Source organism: Eubalaena glacialis, chromosome 7 (assembly GCF_028564815.1).
Source record: "Eubalaena glacialis isolate mEubGla1 chromosome 7, mEubGla1.1.hap2.+ XY, whole genome shotgun sequence".
NCBI classification, from domain to species: domain Eukaryota; kingdom Metazoa; phylum Chordata; class Mammalia; order Artiodactyla; family Balaenidae; genus Eubalaena; species Eubalaena glacialis.
In genome coordinates this window covers 33,517,825-33,545,805 of record NC_083722.1, presented here as the reverse complement: position 1 = coordinate 33,545,805, position 27,981 = coordinate 33,517,825, and the positions used below count along the sequence as shown (strand labels likewise).

The 27,981-nt window shown below is 44.6% G+C and overlaps 2 protein-coding genes across 5 annotated transcripts; both read right to left on the bottom strand.

Annotated features, from left to right (window-relative positions):
* Positions 1–8: 8 nt before the first annotated feature.
* On the bottom strand, positions 9–8,686 carry GUCA1B (guanylate cyclase activator 1B). Its single transcript, XM_061195057.1, has 4 exons — positions 8,483–8,686; positions 2,352–2,501; positions 845–965; positions 9–136 (listed from the first exon to the last, which is right to left on the bottom strand). Exons 1-4 carry the CDS (start codon positions 8,684–8,686, stop codon positions 9–11), a joined length of 603 nt encoding a protein of 200 aa, XP_061051040.1.
* Positions 8,687–15,325: 6,639 nt separating this feature from the next.
* Positions 15,326–26,357, bottom strand: MRPS10 (mitochondrial ribosomal protein S10). Of its 4 annotated transcripts, none has more exons than XM_061195053.1 (7): positions 26,290–26,357; positions 23,206–23,270; positions 23,045–23,117; positions 20,965–21,101; positions 19,892–20,000; positions 18,671–18,760; positions 15,326–18,202 (listed from the first exon to the last, which is right to left on the bottom strand). In XM_061195053.1, exons 1-7 carry the CDS (start codon positions 26,335–26,337, stop codon positions 18,122–18,124), a joined length of 603 nt encoding a protein of 200 aa, XP_061051036.1. In that variant the 5' UTR covers positions 26,338–26,357; the 3' UTR covers positions 15,326–18,121. The 4 variants fall into 4 exon arrangements, with proteins under 4 accessions (XP_061051036.1, XP_061051038.1, XP_061051035.1 ...); XM_061195055.1 differs by having other exon boundaries at positions 23,045–23,114; XM_061195052.1 differs by lacking the exon at positions 26,290–26,357 and having other exon boundaries at positions 23,206–23,333.
* Between the last annotated feature and the right edge of the window lie 1,624 nt (positions 26,358–27,981).

The window sequence follows — 27,981 nt, the reverse complement described above, 5'->3', positions numbered from 1 at the left end:
CGGAGCCCTCAGAACATGGCACTTTTCCGCCTTTGCTGAGAGATCCAGCTACCGGGATTCACGTCCATCTGCAGCATCTTCAGCACCCACTTGTCACGACGGGCACCTTCAATGAACTCATTCAGGGACAGCTGGCCTGCACAAGGGGTAGGGGAGACGGTCACAGGGGGAATGGAAGAAATGGGGTGGGGGTGAGAGGTGAGGCCTTCTCTCCTTGGGTGCGCCTACACCTTGTACACAGATGAGCCTGCGGCCTCAGGGCCTAAGCTTGGGCCTTGTCGATTCCCTGATTCTCCAGGAGCCACCTGGAACCTTCAAGGGTTTCTTTAAGGGACTTTATTTGCAAGTGAGTTTAAATTTTACTTCTGCCCGCGGTACCCTCAGAATGCTCTTGAGGGCTCTTCTGGGTGTGTTCCCAGCCAGCTGCCTCCCTGTACAGCCTGGGGCTGGGGCTCTGAGCTACAGCGAGGAGAGCCCAAGTAGCCGGCTCTTAAGTACATGACCCCATTTTTTCCTTTCAACCGTTCTTAGCCCCATTTTCCAGGTGAGGAAACTGAGACCAGGCTGAGAGGGTAAATGTAGCACCCTGGTCTGCCCGACTCCAAAGCTCCTCTTCTTCCACTGTGTTTGCCTGGCCTCCATCAGCAACTCCCGCAGGAGTTTTAATCACTCTTACAAACCTCACATGCTAGTGACACCCTTGTTATTTTATGTATTCCCCTCCACACCCATCTCACTGTCAGGAGGTGAAGGGCCTTGCCTAAGGTCACGTGGATAGAAAGTTGGGTGATCCAGGATGGGTGCCGTGCCCCCCACCCGCCCCACCATCCTCTCTGCCCGTTACCATCTCCGTTCTCATCCACCAGAAGGAAGATCCTGTCCACGACCTCCTCAGGTGTGAGCAGCTCGCCTTGCTGCTCAGCCTCCATCTCCACCCTGCAGGCTTTCTTCAGCCTGTAGATGGACTGTGGGAGAGAACCCGGTGGTATCCACAAGACCCTGCACGCCCTGCCCTCTCCCCAGGACCCACATCCCTCGGCAGCTCGTCCCCAGTGCTGCCCCCCAGTCTGTGCATCTGAGGACCACGGGACCAAATTAAAAGTGACCCGTGGGTCCCATTGTTCCCTCAGGGTCCCATTGGCCTAATTCCAACCGAGGAGTTCTCGGCTTCACACACCGCCTCAGCCCCACGCCTTTGGCATTTCCACTGTGAGTGTCAGAGCTGACACCCAAAACCTTTAAGGAGGGATGTGGACGGCACAGTGATGGTCTAAACTCCACACTACAGAGGAAGAAATGGAGATTCAGAGAGGAAAAGAGAATTTAGTGTGTTTATAGATGTGTGTGTATGTGTGTGAAATAGGATGATGGGAGAGGGAAAAGCACAGGTGTCTCCCTTGCCCAGTTTCTGGCAGTGAGGCAATGTTTGGAAGTGAAACGGGGAAGAGACAGACAAATGTGAGGATTATCCTTAGTCCTTGGTTGGGGCTCTCTGAGGACAGAGGTCTGCCTTCTGGGTCCCCACAGCCCAATGCAGTGCCTGGCACAAAGCAGGCCCCACTAACGGTGCTGGGAGGCTCAGGGGTTACAGGCAGCCCAGCACCTCCTGGTGGATGAACTTGGGCAAACCACACAACCTCCACGGGCCGATTTCCTTATCTGTAAAATGGACCAACAATCCCCTCCTCGGAGTGCAGTTCTGGGGCGTAATAGGCTAATGCAGGTTTCGTGCAGAGTCTGAGCTGTAGTACTTTTTTTTACCCCTTGCTCGTTCTTGCTAGTAGTCAATCAGCTTTGTTAGTCTTTTCAAAGAACCAACTTTTGCTTTTGTTGACTTTCACTTATGCATTTGTGTTCTGTTTCATTAATTTCTGCTCTTTATTAGTTCTTTTCTTCTGCTTTCTTTGGCCTTAATTTACTCTTTTTTCTAATTTCTTGAGAAGACTTCTTGGATCATTGAATTTTCAGCCTCTTATTTTCTAGTATATACATTTTAAGGCTACCGATGTTTCTGCAAGTCCAGCTTTAGCTGCATCCCACAAGTTTTGCTGTTTGCATTATTATTCAGTTCACAATACTTTGTGTGTATGTGTGATATTATTGTTTTGATTCATGGAGTATTAGGAAGTGGATAGCCTAATTTCCAAACAGATGGGGATTTTCTCATTCTCTTTTTGTAATTGATCTCTAGCTTAATTTCACTGTGGTCGGAAAGCACACTCTGAATGATTCCAATGCCCCTTCCCACCCCCAGCCCCAGGGGCCCCCACTTCAGCAGCCAGCACTCACAGCCCAGCGGGGCCACATGCCCAGGTGCCTGCCCTGTCTCCCCGCCCTGAGCAGACACTGACCTCCACGATGTCCAGCAGCTCCAGGCGGTCAATGAAGCCATTGCGGTCCTTGTCATAGATCTTGAAGGTCCACTTCAGCTTGTGCTCCAGGGTGCCCCTCAGAACAAGGTTCAGGGCTGCCACATACTCCAGGAAGTCGATGGTGTCATCCTGCATTGGGAGTGGGAGCTGTGAGGCTCCCTCCCGCCCACCGCCGTATCTCCCTGGAGCGCAGGTGTGAGCCCTAATCTAGGCCACCATCCCTGTAAACTCAGGGCTTTGCCTCCTCCTTGCATTCTGTGTGCCTCTGCATCTGTGCTTGTGCTGTTCTCTGCCCTGGGATCTATTCCCAGTCTCCATGCTCACCCACTCCTATCTGTCCTTCAAGGCTCAACTCAAGGGTCCCCTCCTCCAGGAAGCCTTCCTTCTCACACCACTTCAGCCACAATGATCTCCCTCTCCCTCTTCCGACACTCCCAGCACCTACCATCTATTCTACCCTTAAGTGTTTCGTGTGTCTCATTCTCTAGCTACATTCTATGCTACGGGAGAAAGGAGAGGGGTTTACATTGCTTTTGTCCCTCCTCCATGCCTAGCACAATGCCACTTCCACCCAGAGTCTCATAAATATTTATGAATCAATGAAGAAATGATTAAGTCTGAATTTGAGACTAACATAGTTCTGACAGGAAATTAGAAAGCAGGACCTCACGTATTTCAGGGTCAGGATCTCAGCCCTCCAAATCAAAAATTGGAATTGTCATCTCTCCCAGGAGTGTCTGTCATTCCCATGACTTTTTTTTTTAATATAAATTTTTTAAAAAATTTATTTATTTATTTTTGGCTGCGTTGGGTCTTCGTTGCTACATGTGGGCTTTCTCTAGTTGCGGCGAGCGGGGGCTACTCTTCGTTGCAGTGTGCGGGCTTCTCATTGCGGTGGCTTCTCTTGTTGCGGAGCATGGGCTTTAGGCATGCGGGCTTCAGCAGTTGTGGCACGTGGGTTCAGTAGTTGTGGCTTGCGGGCTCTAGAGCACAGGCTCAGTAGTTGTGGTGTACAGGCTTAGTTGCTCCGTGGCATGTGGGATCTTCCCGTACCAGGGCTCGAACCTGCGTCCCCTGCATTGGCAGGCGGATTCTTAACCACTGCGCCACCAGGGAAGCCCATTCCCATGACTTTGTAATCAGAAATGGCATTGCTGGCCCAGAGCCCCACTGTCCCACTGGGTCAGGTCACTCAGCCCTGGTTCAAGGGGTGCCTGGGTGGGCAAGGTTTGAGCAACAGAAGAACACGGCCCCAAATGAGGGAAACAGCAAAAGCCTAATGAAAAACCAAGAAAATAAGATGAGCCTACCTGAAGAGTTTTATTCAACATCCTTTATATAATTCCTTCTGGTCCTCCACACTCCTCACAATGTATTTACCTAATTGAGGTTAGACTGTAGCTATAATTTTAGTTCCTGGATTTTTATTTTAAAATTTCCCATGCCTTCAAAATTATTTAAAATCATACCTTTTCTTCTTCTTTTTCAGAGGAATACTGGGAAGTCCCTCTTGCTGAACATGGTTTTGATATTTTATGTGACACAATGAACATCTTTGTGTATATGTATTTTTTCTTATGTCTCTGGTAATTTCTGTAGGGTAGATTCGTAGCAGTTGCTGGTTGTTCCTCGCCCCCCACCAGTAGCCTTTTTTTTTTTTGGCTGCGTTGAGTCTTCGTTGCTGCGCGCGGGCTTTCTCTAGTTGTGGTGAGCAGGGGCTACTGCGGTGGCTTCTCTTGTTGCAGAGCATGGGCTATAGGCGCGCGGCTTCAATAGTTGCAGCACGCGGGCTCAGTAGTTGTGGCGCACAGGCTTCGTTGCTCCACGGCATGTGGGATCTTCCCGGACCAGGGCTCGAACCCGTGTCCCCTGCATTGGCAGGCGAATTCTTAACCACTGCGCCACCAGGGAAGCCCCTCTATGAATTTTTTAATTGAAATATAGTTGATGTACAATATTATATAAATTCCAGGTGTACAATAGTGATTCATAATTTTTAAAGATTATGCTCCATTTATTGGAGCATACAATATTGGCTATATTCCCTGTACTATGTATATTCCCTGTACTATACTGTTGTACAGTATATCCTTGTAGCTTATTTCATATGTAATAGTTTGTTCCTCTTAATCCCCTACCGATGAATTGCCCCTCCCCACTTGTTCTACAAAATTTTATCACGTGTAGATACGAGTAACTCTCAACACAAAGAAACTCTCTTGTGTTACCTCTTAAGGGTCACATCTTTCCCCCAACCGTAACACTTGACAACCACTGATCTGTTCTCCATCACAAAAATATTTTCACTTTGAGAATGGTATATAAATAGAATCATATAATGTGTAACTCTTTTTTTCACTCAGCACAATGCCCTGGAGATTCATCTCAGTCACTGCATGCATCAACAGTTCCTTTCTTTTTATTACTGTATGGTGCGCCATTGTATGAATGGTCCCTAGTTTGCTTTCTGTTTGCTCATTGAAGGTTATTTGGCTTGTTTCCAGTTTTTCTTCCCCAGCTCTACTGAGGTAATAATTGCAAAATAGCCTTTTAAAGAACACTGTGTAAGTTTAAGGTGTACAATGTGATAACTGGTTGTTCTTTAAAAGGCTATTTTCATTAGTAATTATTATTTTTTAAGCTTACTAAAAATAGATGTTAGGTTTCTTTTAAAGTAAGAATTGGGTAGGAAAATGTGTGCAGAATGGCTGGTAGGGATCATCTGTTTTACATACATCATCTCCCTCAGGTCTGTCATCCCCATGTTATGGATGAGGAAACAGAGACTCAGAGGTTGAATAAGTTGCCCAAGAAATTCCCACCCAGCAAGTGGCAGAGCCTTTCAAGCTACATGCCTTCTCCAGTTCATCAGGTGGGAGAAATGTCTTACTCCATGCAAGGTCTATTACTGTCTAAAAAATGAACCTGGTGTCTAGCACCAAGGGGAGAAAAACAAACAAACAAAAAACCACGGACAAATCCCTACTCTCCAGATCTCTAGATTCCCCCACATTCTTTGTCTAGAACCTTCTGTTCTCATAACATCCTGTCTCACCATGATACGGTTTCCACAAAGACCCCTCGCCTTACGTGAGGCCCACTGTAGAGCAGCCTCTTCCTGACAAGTGATCTCGCCTTCGAGTTTACTTCAAACCCCCCCACCCCCCTGGACCAGCTCTGGAAAGCTTCCAGCTGGGGCTGATCTCATCCATTGCACACGAGCTCTCATCAGCTTCAATTACCCACAGGGGCCCAAGATGATGGAAATGCCTGTCTCCTCGAGAGCTGGAGCAGAAGTGACAGGAACATGATCTGCTCTGTGGGATTACCTGCCTCGTTTCTCCCTGAATGCGCTGCACTGGTGAACCAACCCTGACCCCCAACACTCCTTACATAAGGATCCCGAAGGACATTTGAGCTTCATCCTCCCTTTTCTTCCATCCAGTGCATCACAGGCAAGCACCAGAGACGAGTGTTACCACCACCACCAGGAGGGGGCGTAGCAGCAGCACAGACCAGGCACTCCTACCTCCTTGCCTCCACCAAAACCCTGTTTCCACCACCTCAGATTTTGACATGTGAGCAAGATCTATGAGCTCTTTTGAATTTATTTGCCCCAGAAATCTCAGACCAACTGCCTAGAAACAAGACTTGCTGATACAAAGATTGTGCCAAGGTGGAAAGTGGAGTCGGGTGGAGGTTTGGAGATACAAAGTGGGAAAAGAAAAGAAAGAAGGCTCAGTCCCTGACAGAGGAGCTGCAAACACCTGCCTGGAATGCTCTTCCTTACAGCAGGAGGCCAAGTAATAAATAGACGGTGGAGTTAGAAAATTATCAGCTGAGGCCAAATCCAGGGGATGAGCATTTGATGAGCAACAGGAAATTTACTTAGTCTCAAAGTATCTCCCTATAAGATGCTTATAAATTACAAAGGAAAAATAGTCACTTTACAGTGGTGGACCCTGGCAGAACACCATGTATCCAAGTGATCGAAGTGAACCACTCCACTAATGGGACAAACCAACATCATGTGCCCCCTGACATGATGCACTCAGGAGGACACAGCATCTCTTCTGGGGCATTTCTGCCAGAAGTGTAACCTGAATCTCATCACGAGGCAACATGGGACAAACCCAAATCATTGGTCTGCAGTCTTCGAAAATGTCAGCGTCAAATAAGATAAAGAAAAGCTGAGATTAAAGTTTCCAAATTAAAGGCTAAGAAAGAGACAGGACAAGTAAATGCAATGTGTGATCAAACGAAAAAAAAAAAAAGTTATAATGGATGTCATCAGGACAATTGACCAAACTTGAATATGGATTGTCGATTAGATAACAGAATTTATCACTGTTGAATTTCCTGATTTGATCACTTATTAGGTTAAGAGAATGCCCTTGGTCTTAGAAAATACACACTAGAATACTTGGGTAAAAGGTTGTGATGTCTATAATTTACTCTAAAAAATATGTATGTATATTTATATGCACAATATACACATATATGTATATATTATATGTATGCATATATACATAATACATTACACGGAGAGAATGGTAAAGCAAATGAGGCAAAATGTAAACAGCTGGGGAATTTGGATAAATTGTACATGGGAATTAATTGTACTATTATAATTTTTCTGTAAATTTAAAATCATACCAAAATTAAAAGGTGGTTTTAAAAACAATTGATGAATATTATATGCTGATTTATAGGAGGAGATTAGGTATAAGAGGTCAGCCATATTATTCCCAGGGGCTTCATAATCCCTTTGAGATCCTGAATTGTTATTATACTGAATTTTAAGCGAATTTGAGGAAGATTGATAAATCTATGATAGTGACTCTTGCTATATATGATCTATTTATTTACTTTTCTTATGACATTCAACACTTAGAAAAATCATTTTCTCTCTGAAAAAAACCCAACAAACTGCCTTCTGGGCAGGAGCACTTGCCTGGGACTCAGGACCCCTGAGTATATGATCTTGGTCAATCAATTCACTGAATTTGGAATAACAACCTCTGCCTGTTCCCTCCCAGGGCTGCTGCTGCCTCAGAGGCGCCTGTGGAGAGGAGCTTTGGGAAGGCTGAAGCTCACTCTGGGCCCCGAGATAGGATTCATCTCCAAGGAGGTTTCTGTTGCAGGGAATGACGCTGACCCCGCCCTCCCGCCCCCTACAGGCGATGAGGAGATGTGCACTGACCGGTACCAGGGTCAGGTTGGGACCTGAAGAAGCGTTCCCAGTGACTCTCTCTAGAAAGTGAAGCTCTCCCCCTACAAAGAAGTGGGGTACCCACCGCTTTCTCCAGATTAATCATATAGGTCCAACCCACCACCCCCTCAATTTGGGGGACTGAAATAGGTATTTGAGGCAAACCTAATGGTTTAAAGTACTGCAGAGGCGCTGGACTGGATGGCCTTAAATAATGAAGGGATTTCAATGTTTGAATTCAATTCCCAGGTGCGCATTTACAAAATATATTATCTTCTTAGCTCCTGGTGCCATCCAAGGGCTGGAAGAAACCCTGTGGATGGATGATTTCATGGAATCTTTTATGGCTTGAAGAGTAGAAAGGGGCTTTTGCAATAATCCGTCCAACCTCCAAGTCCAGGAAGGAGCCTCCTCCAGCTTTCTGGGTGGGAAGAGCTGGCAGGTCTCAATTCGAAGGACCCCAACAAGGGGGCGCTCACGACCTGTTCCAAGATAGCTCCGCCCATTTAGGGCAGCTCTGGAGCCCCTTATCTTTACAGCCAGGGGTGCTCTGGTGGGTGCGGAAAAACCATGTCCTCCGGCTACGGAGCCCTGTCCATAAATAACACGCAGAGAGGGCTGGACCGTGCGCCTTTCTGCAGAGTCTCCCCTCAGCTCTCAGGAAGAGGGCCAGTCACATGAGAGCGGAGAGGTGGCGGGGAGGAAGAGAAGAAGGAAAGAGGAATGATGGGGAGAAGAGTTTGGGGGAACAGTGAGACAGAAAAGGCGAGAGGGGATGGAGAGAAACGAAGCGCAGAAGAAGAGCAGGAGGACTGGGGAACGGAGCTCCCACTGAGGATGCTCCTTTAGCACCGGGATGAGACCTGAGCCATCGATCCTCCCCCTCAGGGCGCCTTACCCCGTTCTTGTCGAAAGCTCGGAACATGCCCTCTACATACTGGGTGGCCTCCTCGTTGCCCGCGACCTTGAAGAAGCGCTTAAACTCGTGCAGGAAGAGCGTGCCGCTGGGGCACTCCTCCACGAACTTCTTGTACCACTCCTGCAGCTCTGCCACGTCCACTGCGCCGTTCTTTGCCTCCTCCCAGCTGAACTGCTGCCCCATCCTGGCCCCCGGGGACGTCAGGGAGCAAGGGTCTGTGCTTCCTCCCGGGCTTCTGCCAATGGATTCCTTAGGCGAGGGCCCTCTTCCTCCCTTTCCTCCTCTTAGCCAGGCTCTTCATCACCTCCTAGCCAACAGAACAGGATGGGCAGTGCAGGGGGCTGGCAGCGAGGGGGCGGGACCAGGCCAGCTAAGCGCCCTAAGATCATTAGAAGATTCCCCTGGAAGGTCTGACCTCCAGTCAGCTAAGCTCCCCCAGCCTCACCCCTCCCTTTAGTCTCATCAACCACTCAACTAAGCTGCCGGGCAGATTCTGAAGAGGGAGAAGGGGAGGACTCTGAGAGGTAGGCAGATGGAGGGGGAGTTGGGAAGACAGGCTGAGACCCTCCCATCACACACATGCTCCCTGTCCCTTTCCGTTGGGCACTGTGCTGCTCCAGGGAGGCCCATCTTGGAGATACAGCAGACTGAAGTCCAGAGAGGAAGCAAGGACAACTCCTAGCCCAGAAAACAGAATCACTGGTGAGCTGGGGCTCGCCCTTCACTTGGCCTAATGAGAAGCAGCAGGATCTATGATGCGAAGGGCTCTGGGTGAGCACCTCTGTCCCCAGGCTAACTCAGTCCCCAGCACGATATCTGAAGCTCCTTTACAGATCACACCCTTGAGTCTTGGAAGTTCTCCATCTCCCAGTTTAAAGTACAAATACTTCCCTCCTACACCCTTCATCCAAGACCTATCAGCCGGGCTCTTCCCACTTTTTCTCCAAAGTATAAACACATGAGAAGGATCTGGGCGCGTGGCTTAACTTATCTCTGAAGGCTCTTACTTTTATATTAAAGGTTCATGCGAATTTGGTTTTGAAAATTATTTTTATTTATTTATTTATTTTGGCCACGCCGCTCGGCATGCAGGATCCTAGCTCCCCAACCATGGATCGAACCTGCATCCCCTGCGTTAGAAGTGTGGAGTCTTAACCACTGGACCACCAGGAAAGTCCTGCGAATTTGTTTTTGAATCAGTTATATACTCATGCTTATGTTAATGGAATATAAAAATGACACCTCCAAGAAATCAGAAAACCTGGAGCACTAATTTTTTTGAGATTTTAGGGTCAGTCCTTCCAGTGTGTCTCATAAGCTCAGGGGCAGCACTGCCTGTTTCCCACTGGATGTTCATTCCTGAATTGCTTGTACATTCCAGTCTCTCTCTCTCTCTCTCTCTCTCTCTCTCTCTCTCTCTCTCTCTCTCTCTCGTTCTCGCTCACTCCCGCTCTCAGCTCCCTGCCTCCAGACGTCCCTAATCTCTCAAAGTTCTTCTAATTTCCTTGCCATCCCTGAAGGTGGAAACCCGCTTCCTCTGTCATCCTTTCAAGTGCTGATGGGTTTTTCTCCCAAATCCCACGTGCCTCCGGGTCTGCAGGTTAAGGCTGGTCTCCTCCTTGTTCAGTTGTTGCCTCTACCTTTCTTCTTTTCTCCCTCAGAAATGCCAGTGCCTTCGAGGCCACGTCTGACCCTCCCATCTTGTACTTGTCCTTATTGTCATCATTCACTGGTGACGTCACCATTTGTCCCAAAGCATCAGGTGGACAGCTGGTCCCTCCCACTCTGGCCTCAAAGCTTCTTATCTCCCCAGTTCCCAAGAGCTTTTCTCCCACCCCACCTTGGCCCCCATTCACTGTGGTCCCTGGGCCAGCAGCTGCAACATCTGGGAGTCTGTTAGAAATGCAGATTCTCAGGCCCCTCCTCCCCTAGTGAATCTGGAACTTGGGATTGCGGGGCCCCAGTCTGTGTTTTAAAAAGCTCTCCAGGTGCTTCCACGGCACGTGAAGTCTGAGAATGTCTACCGGAGGCCTTGCTACCATGAATTTCTCTACTGATGGTCTGAAACGTTCAAACACCGTCATCACCTCTCCTTCCACTCACTTACACTAACAGCTTCACTCCAGCAACTCACCAGCCCTGTTGAGACTTCCAACCCGTCTATCACCATGCTTTTTAACATCTGTCACATTCTCACTTTCCTCCTTACCCTTACGCACGACCCAGAACTCTTGTCATTTCCTTGCCATGACCTTGACCTTTGCGCCCCTCTCTCCCTCTAACTACTCACTTGGCAAAACCTGACCCTGGCTACAGCTATCCCCGTAACTATGCGCTAACACCTCATCTGCACCCGAGGCTGAACACAGCTGGAAAAAGTCAGAAAATCGCACTGGCTGCACCCACTTCAAATAATGCCTTACAGTTGTACTGCATGCTCTCCTCTGCTGACTTGAGTCCCTTCTCCCCGAGATGACTCTTCCACCACGCTTCCTGCCCTCAAAACTTCCCCTCGCTCCCACGTTCAACTGATGACCTTGTCACATCCTTCACTTCACAGAGAAGCAGATGCATCTGACAACCACCTCATCCTCCCATAGCAGACACACCTCTCTGCACCTGTGCTCACATACCCGGCCCCTCTTCCTCGTTCGATGGACGCAGCGTCCCTTTCCCGCTTCTCCCCCTGTCAGCTCCTCCACTTGGTTTCTAGATGTCACCTCCCTTTGCCTACTCAAGCACTTCATGTCCACAGTAATCCCTTTCTCTTCTGCACCCTCCATTTATCCTTCTCTAATGGATCATTCCCGTTTGCAGATGTGCTTTAATATCACCTTTATGAAAGCAAGATTAAACAAAACAAAAATTCTTCCTTGATCCCACATTCAGGATCCCACTGTGACTTTTTAGGGCCTACCCACGTTTGCCTTCATGGGTCACAAGATTAATATTGATAATTAAAGATTAAATAAGGAAATATTAAAAGTGCTATTTTATCATTCATTGGTAAAAAGATGAATATAATCCAGTCCAGTCCAGGTTGCATTATATTAATTCTTTCTTCTGGTTTTGAAAATTAAAACATTTAAAAGAAATTAAAAATACTGTGGGCCTGGGGACTTCCCTGGTGGTGCAGTGGTTAAGAATCCGCCTGCCGATGCAGGGGACGTGGGTTCGAGCCCTGGTCCGGGAAGATCCCACATGCCACGGAGCAACTAAGCCCATGCGCCACAACTACTGAGCCTGCACTCTAGAGCCTGTGAGCCACAACTACTGAGCCCACGTGCCACAACTACTGAAGCCCAAGCACCTAGAGCCTGTGCTCCGCAACAAGAGAAGCCACTGCAATGAGAAGCCCACGCACTGCAACGAAGAGTAGCCCCTGCTCACTGCAACTAGATAAAGCCCGCGTGCAGCAACGAAGACCCAACGCAGCCAAAAAGAAAATAAAGAAAAATAAATATTGTGGGCCCTAGGTACTGTGCCTACTGGATCCACTGGCCCTGCCGACTCCTACTCCCCTCCAGCCACTGTCCTAACTTTGGCTCCCGTGACAACAAAACCCCTTGTGGAAGATGTTATTTTCCGAAACTGGCACAGCAGTAGGTCTGGTCTCCCATGTTCCTTCCATCAAGGGGAAGAGTCTATTTCTCCCTTTCTTCAAGCTGGATGGGACTTTATGGTACTCAACGAAGAGAATGGGCAGAAGTGACACTATGTGACTTCCGAGACTAGGTCATCAAAGGCGACAGGGTTTGTGCCTGGCTCTCCCTCAGGACTTGCCTGGGGAACGCAGCCACCATATTGTGGGGAAGCCCAGAGCACACGCAGGGCTTCCAGCTGACAGTCAGCCTCAACCACCAGGCTGAGGGAGTCAGTGAACCTGTAGATGCCTCCAGGCCTGGCCTTCCAGCACCTCAGCTGATACCAAATGGAGCAGACAGTGTTCCCAAACTGCAGATCTGCTTGCAAAGTAGATGTTGTCATGAAGCCATGAAGTGTCGGGCATTTTTTAAGGTAGCAGTAGATAACTGAACCTGTTTTGCATCCTTTCCATTTCTTATTCTCTCCTCAACTTACTCCAATTGGATACTCATCCCCATCACTCCATGGAGAAGGCTTTACAGTGGTCACCAATGACCTACTTTTCTTACTCAACCTGCCAGCAGATTCAGCACAGCTCACCAAGTGAGTTCTTCCTTCAAACACCTTAGGTTTCAAGGACCCACATGTGTCTGATTTCACTCCAATCTCACTGACTGTACATCTCCTTTGCCAGCACCTCCTCCTTTTAAACAGATCTCTTCATGCTTGGGCTTCCCAGGCTTGTCCTCAGTACCATTCTCCCGTCTGCCCACATGCTCTCCCCAGAGAGCTCATTCACCCTCAACATTACATACCATTTGTAGATTCCAGATTCATGAGCCCAGCTGTCTACTGGACAGCTCAACTCAGATCACAAACTTAGCAAGGCCAAAGCCAAAGTACTGATTTCCTTCCCAAATCCCTCCTCAACCCTTCTCAACCTCAGTCACGGCATCACCATTTATCTAGCTGCCTAGGCCAAAAATGAGGAGTCATCCCTGAGTCCTCTCTTTCTCTTAGATCTCATTTCAATCTATTAGTAGGTCATTCCATCAGCTCCACCTCCAAACTTATCCTGAATCCAACCACTTCCCATGCCCTCCATTTCTGCAGCTCTGGTCCAGGCCATGTCCTCTCACTGGTCCACTGCAGCAGTCCTAACTGGCCTTCCTGCCCCCACCTTCCCATCACCTCCCTCCTTCCAGTCCACACCCAGCAGCCAGAGAAGTGTGTTCTAAAGCGTAAATCAGACCCTATCACTGTCCTGCCCCAAACCCTCCCACGGCTCCCCACTGAAACTCAGGATAAAATCCACACTCCTTCCCACGGCCGTGATGCACTATAGGATCCTCCTACTTCACCTGCATGTTGCTCTGCCCTATCCACAGACACACCGCACTCACTGGGCCTTAGCACTGATGGGTCCTGCTGCTTGGAATGCTCTTCCCCAGACCCTCACATGGCTGCCTCCTTCTTGACATTCTCCCCTCCTCAGAGAGAACTTTCCCAACCTCACCTCAAATAGCTACTGAAGTAATTCTGACATTATCCTACTTTGCTTCACAGTGCTTAAATGCTTATGAAATGATCTTATTATTTTTTCCCCTAGCATGTCTTCCTCACTAGAATCTAAGATCCTTGAGGAGAGGGACTTCAACATACACACTGCAGAATTTCCAAAGCCTAAAACAGTGCTTGGCACAAACAAGGAATTCTTGGCAGAAACAAGACTTGTTGAGTAACTGAGTAAAGTGCTTGACACATGGTCAGAGCTGAATTCACGTGTGCTACTCTTAATTTTACAAGACAACAGCTCTTGATTCCTTTGAGAATGCCTGGGTTAGCAGATTTTTTTTTCCTGTTTTTTTTTTCCTTGGCCGCACTATGCAGCATGTGGGATCTTAGTTCCCCGACCAGGGATGGAACCTGTGCCCCCTGCAGTGGAAGCGCGGAGTCCTAACCACTGGACCACCAGGGAATTCCCTAGCAGATATTTGTCGATGGGAAAAGATAGTGGGATTTTAGCACTGGAAGAGGCCTCCAGTGATTTTTCGAACTTGTCCCCATCTCATCACACCTGAAGACAGCATATGCAATCCACTGCTGTGGGTACCTGTGCTCAAGAGACTGTATGAATGAAACAGAACTCGATTTAGCCTCTGGCAGAGGAATCTAAAATTCAATTGGCTTTTCATGTGGGTCAGTTGCCCATGACCTGCCCTTAAATACCGCTGAGCTGTTGAGGTATAAATATATCTTTTAAAGAGGATTAGGACCCCACAGAGAACGAGAGCGTGAAGTGAGTAACAATAGTAAGGCTTTAAGGAGGACAGGGTTAGGAATTGAGCAGGGATTTGCGAAGAGAACCCTGGGGATCGCAGGCATTCAGCCATAAGCCTGGCTCCAGGGGTAAAGAAATGCGTGTGAGCAACAAACCAGCGTCTGCAGAGCCTGAGATGGGCCTGGCGCAAAGCCCCAGGGTTAATTGTCTCCATGCCAGGGTTCCTATAACCCAGTAGGCCCCTCCTTGCTGGAGCTTAGACTCTCCTGTTGCTGCCTCAGACAGTCAGGACCAATGTCAGCCTTGAGACCACAGGGATCGCGCTGTGGGTTATGCTTCTTGCCTTTATTCATACACATTTACAACTTTTATTCTTTATTTTCCCCCAGTCAATCTCTTTACTTCTAAGCCTTAGGGGAAATGAGTAGCACTTTGCTAATGTGCAAGGGGAAATAAATCTGGATTTTAGGTTTGAATAGTCTGGATTTAATGTGTGGGCATTTGAGTACATCCTAGCCTTTAAAAATTAGGTTCTGAGGCTCTGTCTTCACTAACCTGAACTCAGACAAATCAGTTTCACCTTTTTCGTCCCAGTTTCATCTGTCAACTGAAAGGGCAATTGAGTGGGCAAGTCAAACTTAGTTTTCTCTCCTATAAAATGGGGATAATAGTAACTACTTTATTGGGTTGTTATAAAGATTAAATAAGATACATCTGTAAATGCTTGGCATAATGTATGGTGGTTATTATAATAAGCATGCTACATGTTTTCTCATCTAAATTAAATTTTGCAACCACTGTAAGGTGTTATCCTCACCTTAGAGATACTCTGAAGTCCTTTACAGCTGGTTTTAAACAGTACAGCACACAAGCATCTGCAGTATCATCGAATTTGTTCTGCCATCTGGTAATAGCTGTCAACTGAAAAAAAAAGCACAATCTAAAAGTCGAGAGTTATGTTTTATTTAGCGGACAAAACTGAGGACTTAAGCTCGGGACACAGCACCTCAGATAACTCTGAGAGACTGCTCCGAAGAGGCAAGGGGGAGAGCCAGGATATACAGAGGTTTTTGCAATAAAGACCAGGTATTCGGAACATCAAAAGATTACAATTAAAGAAAACCAGGCGTCTCGAGTTAAGGAATTCTGCACTTTTCTAAGTATGGGGAGATGCAAGTCTGGGCTCACTGAAATCATTCCTTTGATATGCACCTCAGCTATCTGGGGGCAGTATCCTGTGCTTCTCATCCTGAGTCTCCTCAGGGTGCACCGTCAGGGTGGCTGTAATGTGATGGCTTGATGGCTGCAACATCCTTTGTTCACTGATATGGCAGGCAATATTCTTCATTCACATAGCTAGTATTTATTGAATGTCTATTATCTGCCTGGTACTGTGCGAGGTGCTTTACAAGTTACCTAATTCAATACTCCAACCTTCATAAGTTTTATTGCCTACATTTTACTAATGAGTAAACTGAGGCTCTGAGAGGGTTAAACACCTTGCCTAAGTTTATAGCAGTTAGTGGGTTTGAACTCTTATCTGACTCAGGCCTGTTTCCTCTACTCGGCTACTCATGAATGTTGCAGTAAAGCTAATTTAATAGTGTAAGAAAGGAGGAAGGGTAGCTGACAAACAGAAATGTTACAAAAATAGACTGATTTAAAATAATTGCTTTATGTATTTACTGTGGCATATCTAAGTGGCCAAAGGACAGATAAGTAATTCTCTTTGAAAGCATCAAAACTAGGCACTGAACGAGTTTAATCTGTAGAGTCTACCAATAATTTAAAACAGACCTTAACACTATTTTATTTAATATGAAAAGAAACTATACTTCAGATCAGAGAAAATAACAATGAACTCAGGGCTTCACCTCAATAAAAAACCGTCTCACTTCCTACCTGCCTTCTGGTCCATCCCGAAATCAGGTCTACTTTTCTCACTACCTCCCGTCACCACCATGAACAGAAAGTTGAGACTTGGGCATTAATTCTAATTTTCAGAACATACATTTTACTCAGAAGACCCAATTAAAAACAAACAAAAAGACCCTTCTCAGTCTATCAGAATAAAGAAATTACCTAGTTTATATCAAGTGGGCTTCAAATATGCCAAGTACTTATGTCAAGGAAATACCATTAATTTTTGTTGTGTGTGTAGTTTATCTCGGTATTTATCTTAAAACAAGATTTTAATATATAATTTGAAGTGCTAAATAATCTGGTTTAGAGGCTACTTTAGTCTGAAAACAGCTGGAAGTGGATGTACACCTATATAAGAGAGCCACTGGAGGCGAGTATGCAGAAGTCATCCTATTATAATAAAGTGATTGATACTGTCTGTAAAAAAAGCACAAAAAAGGATTAGATGTGGGTCTACATTTATTTTTAAAGAATTATTTCTTTCAAAATGAAAATGAGTCACAATGGCTGCTTTGCTAGATACAGTTACTATTATACTGCTCTTGTTTTACTGACTAGTTCTTAATCCTGAGGCTTATACCTGGGATAAACATGCTTTAGGCATTTGTGAATGACACAGTCGACAACTGAGCTGCAAAAAGAATGAGGTCATGGGGCACAAGGCTGTAATTTTTTTCATGTTAATGACAGTAATGTAAGTCTGATACATGAGCAGTGCGCATTCAGAACACTCATACCTGATAGCAGGTCGGGAAAAGAGAACAGGGACTCCAGTTTAAGGGTGGAAAACTGAGAAGTCGTAACTACCCCAAAGATGTGAAGGAAACCACAAAAGACATGGGCCGGATTCTGCTGTAAAAAGGAAACGTATCACTCCCTTGGGGTTGATACACCAACAGCCTCAGCCCACTGTCATCTTGCCTCTTTCAGAGCTTTAACTACTATTTAATTTTATGGAAAATTAGACATCCCCAAACAAAAAGAGTGCTATTCACCAAAAGAAAGAGGTCTTATCAGCATGGAACTTAATAAGGAAAAGTATTTATTTGTGCCTTGCACAATTTTTGAAAGCTGTTATTGCTATTCAATTTTTGGTATTTACTATAGTGCTGGGTGCAAAGTCAACAAAAGAAAAGCTTATTGAATAAATGAATTACAGGATGAATGAAACGATACAGTAATTTCTTGAGAGCTCAAATTCCATTATAGTGACCCTTCTAGGCAGCCCTGAAAGGGTTCGGGCTACAGAAGAGTTCAGCGCATGCCACAAATGTGCTTGATCTGCTATAAAGTATATCAATTTTCAAGAATGTAATGCTTACATGAGGTAAAACTTGGAGGTCACCACCCCCAAACTAGCATATGCCAGCCTGCACTAAGGTAAATATCAAAACCTTTAACTGCTCAGTGTTAAATTAACCAAAGTTTCCTTCTAGGTCCCTCAAAAGAAAGCAATGTGTGTGAGGAATATTTGAAACACTCACTTTTAGATGAATGAAATGATACAAATCACAATCAGTACAAACTAATAATTGAACAACAGTGGAATAACAAAATATGAATTTGACTGTTTTGGTACAGAGTGGTCCAAATGGTTTGCTCACATTTGTTAAAATCCGAACTGAAACAATGACATGTATAAAAGAATAGATAAAGTGGTTCCTGCACAATAGTCTGGTGTATCGTAAACTTCCAATCCCTGCTTTCTACTGATCAGGCCATGCGGCCTCAGGAGAGCAGTCAGGGTGACTTGAAACTGTCTTCCCTGGAGACTCCCTCCACTTGACATGCTCACTTCACATCCCAGCACAAGTGGTCACTCTGAGACTTTATGACTTGCTTTCTTCTTCCTCTGGTATTGTTTCCCAGATTGGCTTCTTGATGTGTTCTGGTAACTGTTCTAATTTTGTCTAAAGAGAGAAAAACAAAATTATAATATAATGTGGACTTAACTTTTCAGCCACAAATTGAATTTATTCATTTTGTTCCCTCAAGTCCTCTTGACTTTTTTCTTTTACCCTCTCATCTTGTTGTAGGGCTTTGAAACAGAGAAAAGAAAACTCGATGGTAGATTAACACTCTCACATACATAATCTATTTGCTCCTCAGTGATCTCCAGGGACCACCAATCAACGTGGAACCCGTGTGTAGACAACTGCTAAGAGGGAGGGAGGCGTCAGAGGTGGCTCCAGGAGGACATGGGCTGCGGGGGCAGCATTCTGTTGAGCTGCGCCCTGCACAGCGGGTGTAGACCCCAACCACTGTGGCAACTCTGCCTCTAGGTCCTCCCCTCCACCCAGTGGGCTGGAATCAGGCGGCAATGTATCAACACAACAATACACATCTCCCTCCAACAGAGGCAGAAATTCAAGTCATACCTTTGTAACTTCCATGGCAACTCCTTCAGGTAAGTTTCGCTGAATATATTCCAAGTAGACATCCGCTGTACTCCCAGTGAGATGTTCTAACTAAAATTTCAAACATGAAATTGATTCATGCTATGCTGGTTAAAGCAGAAATTTTGAGGGTTTTTTTTTTTTTTTTTCTGGTAAAAGCAGTAGAGTCTTTTCTTCATCTGTGAAATCTTACAGAATCCCAATTTAAAAGGAAAAAAGTGCAGATCCTCTGGTTGAACTGAACGAGGGGAGCAGAGCCGCAATGTCCCCTTTCCTCCCAAATGCCTTAAAGCCAGGGCTCCATGGAACCCAGCTGGCAAGCATGGTATCAAAACAGTGTAAGAGTTTCACAAAACAACTCAAAACAAAAGGAAACAAAAGACTAAATTATAAAATAGAGTTAGTATAAGATTTTGTGTGCTCCATGGCAAGGTGGATAAAATTTTGGATTTTTCTTTTTCATTTAAGGGTAGGACTATGTCTTAATATTTGTACTCTCAATGCCTAGTACAGAGCTTCTCATATAAAACATGCACAAGCACTTGTTTTAGTAACATTTACCAATCATTGACTATGAGATGAAATATTCTAATTCTAAGTGCTTTAGATAAATATCTCATTTAATCCTCACACTAACTGTATGAAATTGGTACTGTTATTATTTCCAACTTAAAGATGAAGGACTTGAGGCACAGGTCACACAGCTAGTAAATGCCAGTACTTGGACCTGGCTGTCCAACTCCAAAGCCCATGCTTTTCCTTAACCACAAGACTGTGCTGACCTGGGTGGCTGCACAAATGAATGATAATCGACGAATGAAAAACCTTAATGCTGCCCATCATGGACATGGAGAATTCAGTGAGCACGTGAGAAGAATTATTAGAGCTGTGTGAAAACGTGGCTAGAATTTTTGAAATATAAGCAAAATTATTCCAATGCTAGCTTACTATATAAAAATTAGTCAACATAATGTGCACTACTGAGTTAAAGTATGAACTACTCTGAGGATGGCTTTACTTGAGTTTGATTTTCCTATCATGCTGCTTCTATAAACACAAAAAGACACTTACCTTCTCTACCACTATCTGGCATGGGCTGACTGAAAGGAAGTCTACTGGGCAACGTTAAAGGAAAGTTATGATGTGCTAGTGTGAAATTTGGGGCATTTCAAAAAAATGCCTGAATGTCTGAAATAAACTCACCTCTAAACATCTGTAAAGTGTTCTCATTTCATACTGAACCCTGTGCTTCTTGAAAATATGCACTGATTTGAGAAGAGTAAATCGCTCTATTTTCCTTGGAGGTTCATGTCTGGAAAATTAATGGGCGAAGCAACATACTTAAGCTAAGTGATGTTAAAACCTGAGTCACTGATATCAAAGCATGATTCCACAATTTTGCAGGTCAGGCTCACGCCCAATTATAGGCGTTAACTACCATTTTACAGACTTCCATTTGTCAAGACTGTCATCTCTAACAACTGCTGTCATGAAGCTCCGGCTAAAATAAACCTGCAGACAGCAACAGGAACCTTTGCCATCGACCCAAAAACAAGCCTTGGCATGCAAGTGCACACACACATGCCTCCGGCTTTCACACCCTTGAGGTCTCGCACTGACCAAACATATGAAGTGTGAGGAGCAGCACCGTGTGCTGGACATGGTTGTACTGTCTGCCGTGTACTACAGAGACAGTGAAAAGCACAAAACCATGGTCTGTTACGGGAAATGTGTGAGTTCCTTCAGTTTTGCTAGAAGGCAAGACCGGCAAGGCTCCATATGGGCCTCGTTGAACATCAGAAAGAGCAGGTGACAAAACATAGGAGGTGGTTATACTTGACCTTGCAGTGACTTCAAGGCCATACGAAGCTCGCCTTGCTCATGCATGAAAGTATTGGGTGAATGGTGTTTCTTAAGGCAGTTTTTGAAACAATGAATATAATAGCAAAGATACCAAATCCAAGAGGCCTGAAAGAATTGCCTGTTCACCTAATCCACCTCCCTGCCCCATGGAGATCCCAGACACAAGGGCTTCTTGGGCCTCCTAAGTCTATGCAATTTCTAGAGAAAGGATTCCTTCATTTTCCTTGTTCACTCATTCTAGTATTTAAAAATTCTGGTAGACAGGAAAGGATGATCCTGCTTAGAATAATATAACAAACCTTATCTCTCCCCATCATGAGTTTCTATCCCATTTTAAGAGCTCAGACCGGCAGCATTTTCGACTGATTGTGTTATAGCAGCTAACAGGTCAGATTAAGAAAGATCATACTTACACTTTAACAGAGATACCAAGTTCTTTAGCAGCAAGCACCGCAAAATATTCGTAACTGTCCAATACAGCCTTATCATGGCCTTTTACTAAAACTGATAGGCGCTTATATAACGTGTCTACTTCATCAGAAACGGTTATCTGCAATTTTAAAATCAAAAAGAAAAGCTTCAGTCATGGTTCCTCTAATATTTACAACTGGAAAATTTAACGTATTACCCTCACCTGAACAACTTCAGAGTTTACTAATAAGTGGGGAGAAAAATGCTGAGTAACATCTTAACACAGCTTAAATATCTAGATACAACCACATTCAGACTCCACAATGACCCTTAAGAATCAGTTAAAATACAGTTTGAATCAAAAGGATTTTCAAGCAACCTACAAAATCACCAATGGAAACTTCGAGCTTAATAGTTATTAAACCCCAAATATACAACAGAAAAGGATTTGGGGTTCTGTTAATAAAAGTAGCCTGGTCAGAAGACCTGGATTGAGAATTAAACTCTGCCACTTAAAGCTGAATAACAATGGGCAAGTAATATAATCTCACTGAACTTTAGTTTTCTCACATATAAATAGGACAATACTTGTGCTACAGCTCATGGCATTTCTGTCGGGAACAAATAAGAGAGCACGGACTTAAGTGCTTATAAGTTATAAAACATTGTTAAACAAAGGCGAGCTATTTCTATTCATATTCTTTTTGTTAGGTTTGTCCATGTTTATTTTGCCCGCTCTAATAGAAAAATTACTCATTTCTAACTAAAATGTCATGACACTGACTGTACAAATAACTTCTACCTCTTCCACCCTAATACTTAAAGATCTTAGAAATGATGGGTTTGACATTTCTGACTTTCTTCCAAGAGGTGAATTACCTTCACTTCATTCATCCATCAAACCAGTAATTTATATTACTAATCCAATGTTTCAGGGTTAAATTACTTTGCCCTTGAAAGGAGATCTACTTACTAACCAGGAAGCTAGATATTCACTCTCAATTACCCCAAATAGGGTTGTTGGAAGAAGAGAATATACTGATATCCTATCTCTTAAGTTGAGGGACAAGAGAAGGGGAATATAGCCCTAAAATGTATAATGACTGGTCTCTACAGGGTTTTAAAGATAATTCTGAATCTGTTACAAATATTAAAAATCAAAAGATTTTGCACAAATATTTGAATTTCATTTAGTTTGGAAAATTCAGACAATCTGACATCACTAGGTCTAATTTCCCACATGGCAACAACTGGCTACAGTAAGTAGCAGCTGTCTTGCTTATAAAGGGTACAGCCTGCCACTGTGCCCACCCTGTTACCGTTCCTTACAGGCCTGGCCTACGCAGGCATCTGAGCTGGAGACCGGGGTTTATATATGCTATGAAGTGAAAACACTGAACCAGCAGGCCATTAGGTATAACACAATTCCATTTTGGTGCTCATGGTGTGCACAGATGATTATATACAAACAAAGGTCTAGAAGGATACGTACCAAACTGTTAAACGGGATTATTTTTGAGGGGTGGGGCTGGAAGCATTTGGAATTTAAAAAACTACAAATTATAGTTTGTAGTTTTAGGATTTAAAAAACCTACAAATAATACAAAAACTGGGTTGATGAAATCATGGCTTTCACTTAAAGGAAACAAGGCAACACAGCTGCTCCTGGATTTTCTCTACTTGTGATAATGCTCTCTCTCACAATAAAGCACTGTTCACTGTTCAATAAAGACTTGAAGCCTACAAAAAAAAAAAAATAAATTCCATAATACCAAGTATTCAGCATCATTAATTATGACAACTCCGTACACTATGCTGAGCTAAAAGCAAAAGACTACTCATTCCCACAGTTATTTGGGGTAAATACTTTATTCGATTAGCTCTTACCTTAATAGCCTGAAAGCGACCATGAGCACACAGGGACATCAGTGAATACTTTCCTCAGGTGCACTGTGCACCTGCCAGTATTCCAGAACAAATTTTTTTTATTCATAAAGTGTTTGGGAACCAGCCCCAAATAAAATAATGAGGAAAATTTATTGCTAATGTAGCTTCTTATGCCAAGAAATAGGGAGTGCATACCGTAGGCTTGGTCAAATCCTTGGGAACATCAACGTGTAGGTTTGAAAACTGTACCCACTTCATATTGGTGCTGCTATGTGCGGAAACAAAGAGAAACCTAAGTAAAACAGCACAAGTGCCCATTTTCTTATTCAATTTAGCACATCCAATTATATACTTACAGAAGAAGGCCACCATTTTTGGCTGTACTGCTTCTGGAACTGCATACAGAAAAATTCCTCGAACCCTTAAAAAGAGGGGGATGTGTGTTAGAATTAAAATCAATTCCCAAACCATTCATAGTTTCCATTAAAAACCAAAAGGTGCAGGATGCTTCAAATAACAGGCTATCTCATTATTTTAGATGAAGATATTGGGGTAACTAAATTGCCAAATTAGATTTCATTTAAAAAAAAGAGGACAGTGGTAGAGTTGATAATCAAAAAGGACTCTCAAAATACTAGAGACTATATTTTTTATAGCTCAGGAGCAAGAACTTTTGTTTTCTTTTTAATTTATTTAATTTATTTATTTTTGGCTGCGTTGGGTCTTCGTTGTTGCGTGCGGGCTTTCTCTAGTTGCGGCGAGCGGGGGCTACTCTTCGTTACGGTGCGCAGGCTTCTCATTGTGGTGGCTCCTCTTGCTGCGGAGCACGGGCTCTAGGCACGTGGGCTCAGTAGTTGTGGCTCACGGGCTCTAGAGCGCAGGCTCAGTAGTTGTGGCACATGGGCTTAGCTGCTCCGCGGCATGTGGGATCTTCCCAGACCAGGGCTCGAACTCGTGTCCCCTGCACTGGCAGGCAAATTCTTAACCACTGCACCACCAGGGAAGCCCAGGAACAAGAACTTTTTAAAAAAAACAATTCTCACATTAACAGCTATGAATTAAATATGCAGACATCAAGGAAGAAAACATGTGACTTCATTTTCCCATTTTTTTTTACAGATTAAATATATTTCAACATAATACTTCTTTTACTTAAATATTTTCGAGCATTAAAAAAAAGCGTCTTTATAATTTAATTTATGGAGCTGGAATAAGAATTCTAAAGTACCCTTCTTTGAAGCTTTCATACACCTTTTCCAGCATATTTATTTCTTGGCTTGGCTGAGACAACTAGCTTATAAACGTCTAATTTTATAAGTAAGTTGAAATACACATTGGAACTTACACCCATCTTATATACCACTACTGTGCCTCATACTGCAACAATACAGCGTTTCCAAATCCTTACTGTCAGCTCCCCCTGGTGGAACAAAATTTCTAGTTGTAGGAAACCTATGGTACTGTATGTAATACACATTTGCCACCTGTTTTTTTCTTAAGCTTTCCCAAGATTTAAAAGTGTAACCTGAGAACCTGGAAGCTCAATAGGATCCTGAAAAATACTTTAAAGATGAGAATAACAGTTTAGTACAAATGAAACTTAATTAGAACAGCAGAGGGTCACCTATGTTAAAAAAAAAAAAAAAACCTATTCTTAGCTAATTATCCTTCTTCCACTCTTCACCCAAGATGGAGGCAAATCAAAACTTTCACAGTCTCTCTTGGATCAAGGGAGAAAAGCAAAATGAAGAAAGGAAATCAAGCACAATACAAGGTAGTAAGAGGTACGTGCCATTTTCCACACATAATCACAGAGAAAATTCCCTCCCCACATTTATACCCCTAAGCCCACAATCCAGTTGTGTAGAAGGCCCACAGGTCTAAGGAATATGACACTTCCCAGGCATCTTCTCCCAGTATAAACCCCCTGCTTTTAAAAAGTTGCAGCCTAAAGTGCTGTTACACCCACAAACTAAGCTTAAGAAGTTCTTAAGCTTTCCTTCCTTTTTTTCCTTCCTTTCTTTTTTTTGAGGGGGTGGAGCCTGTTCTGGGTAAGTGCGTCTTAAAATAGTTAAAAATTTCAACCTCTAACAGCGCCTGATTTAATAACGGTGGTTCTCAAAGTGTGGTCTAAGGACTTCTGAGGGGCTCCTGAGACACCTTCAGAAGGGGCCCGGGAGACTAAACTTATTTTCATAATAACAGTAAGATGTAATTTGCAACTTTCCCACTCTATTCTCTCACCAGTGTACAGTGAAGTTTTCCAGAGGCTGCAGGACGTGTGATATAGCAACAGATTGCAGAAGCAGCTATGAGAGCCAAGCTGTCTTCCATTAAGCCAGACATTAAAGAGATTTGCAAAAACATAAAACATTGCTACACTTCTCTCTCAATTTGTTTCGGAAAATATAGTTGTTTTCCATAAAAACGTTAATTATGTTAACATGTAATGAGTTTATTAGTGTTATTTTTAAATGAACAAGCATTTTTAAGATTCTCGGTTGTATTTTCTAATAAGCTAAAAATCGATAGCTAAAACCCACAAAACCCAAAGCTCTTCGGAGTCCTCAACCATTTTTAGAGTGTAAAGAAAGGGGTGCTGAGGCCAAATAACTTAAGAACCGCCGCTTAAATTTTTGCTTTTTCTCCAAAGAACCGAGCAGAGGATATCTAACCCACTCCTCTGACTTCAGCGATTCTCATCTAAATCTCAGAAACCCGGGTATCCGGAAGGTATCTCAATCTGGTTCCGTGGGAAGCGTCTAACATCTCGTGCCACCTAATTTTCGCGAGGTGAACCTTCTTGACTTCTCTGAGCCTCAGTTTATTTCGCAAACGTGAAAGGCGGGGTCTGGAACATTCGCTGTTCAATATCCTTTCCAGCCCTGACAGTCTACGATTTTTCTAGTTCCTGTCTTTGCCCTGACTCATTAACTTATGTTTTATCCTATGAGAGAATTCGAGATAAAATCAGCCCTTTTCTCGCCACCTGCCTGCAAACAACGGGCCGTGCGGAATAAGTATCGCGGAAAGCTCCAGATATTAAGAATGACAGGGCTTCCCTGGTGGCGCAGTGGTTGAGAGTCGGCTCGCCAATGCAGGGGACGCGGGTTCGAGCCCTGGTCTGGGAAGATCCCACATGCCGCGGGAGCAACTGGGCCCGTGAGCCACAACTACTGAGCCTGCGCGTCTGGAGCCTGTGCTCCGCAACAAGAGAGGCCGCGATAGTGAGAGGCCCGCGCACCGCGATGAAGAGTGGCCCCCGCTTGCCCCAACTAGAGAAAGCCCTTGCACAGAAACGAAGACCCAACACAGCTAAAAATAAATAAATAAATAATAAAAATAAAGGAATTCCTTTAAAAAAAAAATGACACGTGGCAGCCAGACGTAATGGTTACTGTCCTTGTTGGGCCGCCTAGTCCCCCCAGCGCACCCCGTACCTGCCAGAGACGCCGTCCCAGGGGCCCAAATGCCGCTCGCGCCGCCATCTTGCCGTTCCCGCTTCCCGCGATCGCTTCCGGGGTCACGCAGGAGTCCTCTGACCATAGAGTTCTGCAAAAGGAGAGAGTGTATCCTTTGTGTTCCGGCACCGGAACAACCATAGAGACGCGATTCCACGCTCTCTGAGGGTGGGACTGTGAATGTAGCCGGCTTCCTTCCGGTCGCAACCTGACCCGTACGCCGTCCTGTAATAGTTTCAGCTCGTATCTGGTTACCGAGTTCTGTCAGCGCTTTCCTTTTCAAATCGTGTTTGTCCTTTGCGGTTCCTGTTTTGTTGGAGGCAAACACAACAAACACATGCTTGGAAAAAATATGAGTAACATATTGACACTGGTTATCTCTGAGCAGTGGATGAATGGTTGATTTTTTTTCCTATTATAACGGAGCAAAGGGCTTGTGTGCCCGTGGCTCGCAGAAAGCCAAACTGACAGCGGGAGTTCGTAGCCGAGTAAGGATTTATTACAGGGCGCCAAGCAAGGGAGTAGGAGACAAGCCTCAGATCCACTCCAACTTGGTATTTGAGTTAGGGGTTTTTTGTTTGTTTTTTAAAGGAGAAGATCAAAGAGACTGGGATTAATCACCTTGTGACATTTCTGAATTGTAGTTTCGGGAGTCACAGTGTCTCTGATTTACGATTCTCTGGCCAGGTGGTCCATGACTCGGGATCTGTTACCTCATCCTGCCCTGGAGAAACAACCTGAGTTTGTACTTCAATGGTGATAGCTATAATAACAGTAGCCTTGGCAGGCTGCCCAGTGTCCTTTTCAGAATCAGGCTCCCTCTGTCGATTGTGACATTCAGAGTTGCCTGGTCTCTCTTAGCCAGTGGAGTTTTCCTATAGCTCTCCAACTCTGTTGCTGCTTTTGAAGCATCAGTCTCTCCTCTGGGATGGCCCATCAGCCTGCCTCTGCCCCCTTGAGCAGCCTTATCTGGGTGAGGGTTCTGCAGCTGCCAGTGATGGTGACCTTACAGCTTGCAAACAACTTTTCCCTATGTCACCTAATCTGATCCTCACAAGAAGACGTGCATCTTGTCCTAATTTAATAGGTGAGGAAACTGAGGCTCAGAGATGAAATGACTCATTCAAAGTCATATGGGTGAGTTAGTTACAGCTGAACCAATAACCATCTTCAAAATCCTAGTTCAGTGCCTTTTCCACCCCTGCAGCACCCCTGGTGCTGACTTTGTAATAAGGTCCAGTTCTACTAAGTAGAACTCTTAGCAGTCTCTTTTGGATGTGAGGCATAGAGATCCCCATTTCCCCACGCTCCTGCAAGAAAAGGAGTTTATTTTTTATTTTTAAAGACATGTATGGCCTGAACTGCTCCTGCAATTGGAAAAGTGGGCTCAAAGCAGCCTTAGGGACTGGATGCCCTCTCCACCCCTAAGGCCAAACATGGTCTCTTTATTGATGGGCTTTCTCTGCTTACAAATAGTTAGTGCTCCCTCAGAATTCTGCTTGCTTCCTTTGGCTCACCAAGTTTCTCCATTCATACTCTCAAATGTGGGAATTGGATTTGGTCCCCTCATTTTCCGGGGCTAAATCATGTCATGTGTCATCAAATGGACTATGGGCCTAATAGCTTGGGGTCAGGTGCTGGCCCTGGTCCAATTAGCTGGGGGTAAGGTGG

Bases quoted from the DNA above. Each gene is read 5' to 3' on its own strand.
- GUCA1B (XM_061195057.1), bottom strand. From the start codon at position 8,686: ATGGGGCAGCAGTTCAGCTGGGAGGAGGCAAAGAACGGCGCAGTGGAC. The intron at 2,502-8,482 runs GTAAGGCGCCCT...CTCCCAATGCAG, and splicing joins GAGCTTTCGACAAGAACGGG to GATGACACCATCGACTTCCT. The intron at 966-2,351 runs GTCAGTGTCTGC...TCTCTCCCACAG, and splicing joins AGCTGCTGGACATCGTGGAG to TCCATCTACAGGCTGAAGAA.
- MRPS10 (XM_061195052.1), bottom strand. From the start codon at position 23,333: ATGGAAACTATGAATGGTTTGGGAATTGATTTTAATTCTAACACACAT. The intron at 21,102-23,044 runs GTATGCACTCCC...TTAAAATTGCAG, and splicing joins AGGATTTGACCAAGCCTACG to ATAACCGTTTCTGATGAAGT. The intron at 18,761-19,891 runs GTGAGTTTATTT...TTGAAATTTTAG, and splicing joins CACTTTACAGATGTTTAGAG to TTAGAACATCTCACTGGGAG.